Source organism: Cucurbita maxima, unplaced genomic scaffold (genome assembly GCF_002738345.1).
Source record: "Cucurbita maxima cultivar Rimu unplaced genomic scaffold, Cmax_1.0 Cma_Scf00103, whole genome shotgun sequence".
Classification (NCBI taxonomy): domain Eukaryota; kingdom Viridiplantae; phylum Streptophyta; class Magnoliopsida; order Cucurbitales; family Cucurbitaceae; genus Cucurbita; species Cucurbita maxima.
Window position 1 is genome coordinate 1 of NW_019272119.1, and position 5,356 is coordinate 5,356.

Here is a 5,356-nt window from a genome sequence, read left to right on the forward strand (position 1 = left end):
CGGGTTCAAGGCGGCCGGCAAGCGGCGGAGCTTGGAAAACCAGAGGTGGAAACTTTTTTTCTTTAATGTGGACATCTTTTTCAGAGGAGAGAAAATGGTGGAAGTTGGAATTTGAAGAGTAATTTAGGAGAGAGAGAGAGAGTGGTGGATTTTATGGAAGGAAGAGTTGTGCCTATAAAATAAAGTCAACTAAAGTAAGCAAATTAAAGTTACAAAATATTTATTCTTTTTATTACACAAAGTTTTGTGAGCCCTAAGGGAATATGCAAAAATGGAAATGAATGTGACATCAAATATATATATATATATATTTTTTTTTGGGATAATCTACATTTTCACCTTAAAGTTGGATTACTTGTTAATATTAGGTAAAGTTGGATTACTTAATATTAGGTCGATAGATTTCAAATCCTTACATTTTTTGGAAGATGACATGAATCAATAACCTTAATCATTTATCTCGAGACTTAAAATAAAATAAAATTATTTAATTGTCGAAGTTTATCGGTCGCTTTTCTTTTCAAGCTTCTCCTTAAAATTTTTAAACCTGAAAATTTTTTCACACTCTTATAAAAAAAATGCTTAGAAACGATGGATAAATGAAAGGTAATTAAAGTTACTAACACGTAAACTATATATTAAAATTAATTAATTAATATGTTTATAAAAAATTTAATTTTTTTGTTTTTTGTTTTTTTTTTTGGGCTAGGTCTNCGTCCTTAATTTTCTCAACCAAAAAAAAAAAGAAAAAAAAAGGGAAAGAAATCCTGACTAACAGTCAGCAAAACAGCTGATTGTTTATTTTTTTTTTAAACTTCAAATACAGCAACCAAAAAAGAAGAACAAGAATTTAAAAAGTCACTATTTTCATATATCTGCGCCGCCGTCCTCATTCAGCCTCGCGGCGGCGGTGATGGTGGCCGCCACCCCACCTGGGTGAGTGATCAAGTTTGGATTGTTACTCAGCTCCGCGCTCACCACCCCCTCCGCATCCTTCCGGCTCACTGGCTTGTCCGTCGCCAGTTTTCCTTTTGCACCCTGTTAGTCCCAATAATTAAAAAGTAATTCAATATCACTACCCAAAGCAGAGAAGAAGTATTGTTCTTTAATTTTATGAAGTTTATGAGCTTGATACCATTAGGACATAGTTGAGCTTGATCTTGTCCTCGTCTCGAATCATCCCGGCGTTGAAACTCGCCGCCGATTGAGCTGTGGCTGTGAGCCCACCGGGAGATATGGCATTGCTGCCGGTTGCTCTGCCCTCTGCGGCTTGAATTGCTGCAGCGTCACTCTGTTCCACCGGTTTGTTTCCGGCAGTTTGACCCGCCGCTTCTAGTGCTTCTCCGATCGTTATTACATTCTGCTCCGTCGTCTCTGTCTCAATCGCCGTCGTGGTGTCCAAATACTGGCCGACGACCTTCAAAAATCAAGCACCCACCAACAAATGAATTACTTTTTTGAACGTGAAAATAAGTTCTAATCTAAAAATGAAGGAACCCAACTGGTAATTTTAACAAAAGATAAAGAAAGAGATGAATTCATCGGAGAAATTCAAGATGGGAACCTGTCCGGCGACGCGTTCGGTTACGACACGGGCTCCGGGAATATCGGTCTCGCTAATGTTGATGCCTTCGTTTTTAGCAGCATAGCTAACATCACGGTCACCAAGAAGACCGACCTGGACATTATAAGCAGCGGCGGCTCGCATGATATCGGCCGGACCAGCCGGCGGCACTTGCCCCAATACCCTGGTTTCGGCACTGCCCATCATGCGAGCATCCTGTGGTGCGATGGGGTTTGCAGCCAGGTCGCCGGAGACGTTGAAAACGTCGCCGTATTTGATGGTTTCCTTCCCCTCGTCGACGTCGTTCCGGCGAGGCTGCCGCTGTTCTTCACCCCTACGTGGCTGTTCCCAACTCATGTTATCAACATAAAATAAAAATTAACTATGGGAGGTTTCTTTCTGCAGTGGCAGCTGGATTTTGTTGTGCGCTGTTTGAAGGGATTGATGTGGGGAAGCAGTTGCGGTGGGTTGGCTTTGTTGGGACAAGTGTTGAATGCAGAGGTAAGGATGGCAATTTGATGATGTTATGTACAGATGGTGAATGGGGGAAAACTTGAGAAATTATAACCCAACCACACATGGTTCAATATGGTCGGTTACATACATGTGACACCTAACAATCCACCCTTAGACTGATGTGACACCTGACAGTCCACCCTTTAGAAGCTAGCGTTCTCGTTGACCCGCCGCTCGAATGACTCTGCCATTTGTAACAGTCTAAACTCTCCCCTAGCAGATATTATCTATTTTAGTCCGTTTCATATCGCTGTCAGCCTTATGGTTTAAAACGTCTTTGCTAGATATAAGTTTCAAGAATAAGGAACATTTCTTTCTTTCTCCAACTGATTTGGGACATAACAATCCACCTTATAGGGCCAGCGTCTTCATTGACACACCAACGCTTACATGACTTTGATACCATTTATAACAGCCCAAACCAACATCAAGAACTACTGAGTAAGCTTAATGCCGGGCCTTGGGTACGTACTAAACCTTGCTTTCATGGACTAAGAAAATCTGCAATCCCCATCTTCAAATCTCCTACTCTACTGCAAGCTGATAATGCACAAACCAAGCTTACATAGCTCGGCGCCATGCCCACCATCGATGCCATCTCCTCCAGCAATGCCACAGCCTTGTCTGCGTATCCGCCCAACAACGTATTCCTGTCAAAAACCATCTCAGAGCATTCAACCTCCCCACATTTCCCCATAAAAAGCTATCAACCCATTTGAAACAGAGACATTCTGCGCACACCCACTTCGAATAATGAACCCATGTAGCTGACACCAATGCACCCAGCCTAGTTTCTCTGAACACGCATTGAGAAAAGCACAGACATTATTGAATCTGCCTTCCCACCAACTCGAAGTAGCTCAATAAATGCAATGGTAGAGTCCTCAGCCCGCCCATGGAGCACAGAATTGGATATATACGCATTCCACGTCTCGAGGTTTCGGTGAGGCATTTCAACGAACAACTTGTACGCATCCTCACTAACACCCAATTTCGCGAACATGTCGACGGCACTGCACCCGACTAAGACATCGTTTATTGATCCCTCCTTAATCGTGTAGCTGTTTGCATGTCATGGCCATGCGAAGGTCAGTGGAGGTGAAGTCATTGGGTCGAACAGAGCAGAATTAAAACGATTGTTTTGGACAGAGCCGGCGACGAGGACGGTTCAAATGACGACGGAGTGGCAAAAAAAGTCCCAAATGTTTCTCTCTCTTTCCATCCAAACAGTTCTCCGCTTTTCTCTCCGCCCGATTCTGCCATTAATTTCTCAATTCAACCGCCCTCTCTCTCTCTCTCTCTCTCTCTCTCATGATTCAGTTAGAAGAGGAGAAAGAAAAATAAGATTTCTAGGGTTTGGAGGAAGGAGAAGACGAAGACGAAGACGAAGCTCTGAGGTTTATCCATGGAGCCAAATAATGGATTAACCTCAACCAATCACAAGGCAGGATCTATCTCCAGTCTCCAAATGGCTATATCGTCGGTGTTTTCTCGGTGGGACGGCCTTCAAATGGCCATTGATAACAAATGGGGCGGTGGCGATTCTCACCAGAAATCGCTGAATCCTCAGATGTTTTCTCTTGGTTCTCTCAATCCAAACGTTGTTATCCTTATTCAGCCGTCCATTAAATTACCTTCCGGAGTTTCTCGATCTTCTTCCATGGATCTAATTCCGCTATGCTTCCTTCCGTTGCAGCTCCCCTGTACGTGGACGATCTGGAAAATTTGCTCCATGAACACCTGCTTCTCTCCTTCAACACCGAGATCGAAGATGGTAGCATCGAACAGGTAAATTCCCTCAACGAATTATTGGATTACGACATCGAAAATACACTGAGATTAAAAGAGGATGAAATTTCGAACAGGTAGCAGAGAAATTGATGATGGTATACGAATAAAATTTGCAGGGAAGTCGCTAGAAGAATGTAGGATCTACGTTCATCAGAGAAATTAAACAATCTGCCATTGGACCCAAGCGAAATCTTCCGAGAATTATTGTCATCAATGTTCAAAATTGGAACTTCGTAAATGGATGATGATCCCTTCATCTCCCTGTTTCGTAAATAGTTCGATGCTCTTAATTTGATTTCTCGACATGAAAGACTTATGAATTAAAATCATTAATGATTTTTTTTAATTAAAAATTATTTCATTTCTTTCTGTTTGAGTTATTATTAGTACTGTTTTTTTTTTTTGTCCAAATTTATTCTCTGTCTAAAAACATGAACTTTGAAGAGAGAGAATAATGTAGGTTAAATTATAATATAAATATACATAATTATTAGGGCTAAATATACAAAGTTTAAATATTTAAATATTTTTTTCGATTTACTCGATATTGATTTAAAAATTTCAATTTAGTCTCTTAGTGGATGATATTGAGGTCGTGCTTCATCAACGTTGGACTCGGTTCGAAAGAAAGAGAATTGAGGCATAAAATAAAATAAAAAGTGAGATCAACCAGCTCTTAAAATTTGTACGAAATTCTCGAGATTCTAGTTGGATTTCTCAAGTTATTTGGATTGTTGGCTTTTAATACTCCCAACCCTCGTTGGAGCGAATAAGCTTCGTGGGTCAACTATAGGTACTAAAGATTATTTTTATTAGATAAAAATAACATCCGAGGAGGGAGAATTCAAACCATTGAACTTTTGATTTAAAATACATGTTTCTGTAATGCTCAAATTGATGCTCACATGTTGTAAATCGATGATACATGTCTAAATCAATAACTGTGATGAAAGTCGGGGTCTCGATTATTATTATTATTTTTTTCGTTTAATGTAGAGATGTTTACGAGACAAGATGGGGGATCGAGGTATGGATGGGAGAATAATATTTTTTTTGTTTTTTTTTTTAAATTTTGATTAAATAAAAAAATGGACATTAGTTGGGCCTAATGTCGTATTGGGCCGTCAGGTCCATTACTTTCATGGTCCATCAAAGTCATCGAAAGGCGTCAAGCAATTCGCCCCTCTTTCTCTTTCACTCCTCCGTTCGGCCGTAGGAACTTTTCGCTCGAGTTCCCAACTTCCTATGCGTCTTGCTGTGTTCTTCTACATTTTCTTATTCCTGCGAAAATTATTCGCTGCTTGATCCCCCTGCTGTCTCCATTCTTTCTCAACAATGTTATAATGTTAAGTTATGATTATGGTACTTTCATTCTCTTCATCGTTCTTTGATTCATTTACAGGCTTGAGGCTATTCTGTATTGCTTAGTTTTTTTTTTTTTTTTTTTTTTTTTTTTTTTTTTTTTTTTTTTTTTTTTTTTTTTTT

At 40.0% G+C, this 5,356-nt stretch overlaps 1 protein-coding gene across 1 annotated transcript; it reads right to left on the bottom strand.

Annotated features, from left to right (window-relative positions):
- Positions 1-794: 794 nt before the first annotated feature.
- On the bottom strand, positions 795-3,955 carry LOC111473117 (late embryogenesis abundant protein D-34-like). Its single transcript, XM_023118693.1, has 3 exons — positions 1,565-3,955; positions 1,136-1,417; positions 795-1,038 (listed from the first exon to the last, which is right to left on the bottom strand). Exons 1-3 carry the CDS (start codon positions 1,919-1,921, stop codon positions 868-870), a joined length of 810 nt encoding a protein of 269 aa, XP_022974461.1. The 5' UTR covers positions 1,922-3,955; the 3' UTR covers positions 795-867.
- Between the last annotated feature and the right edge of the window lie 1,401 nt (positions 3,956-5,356).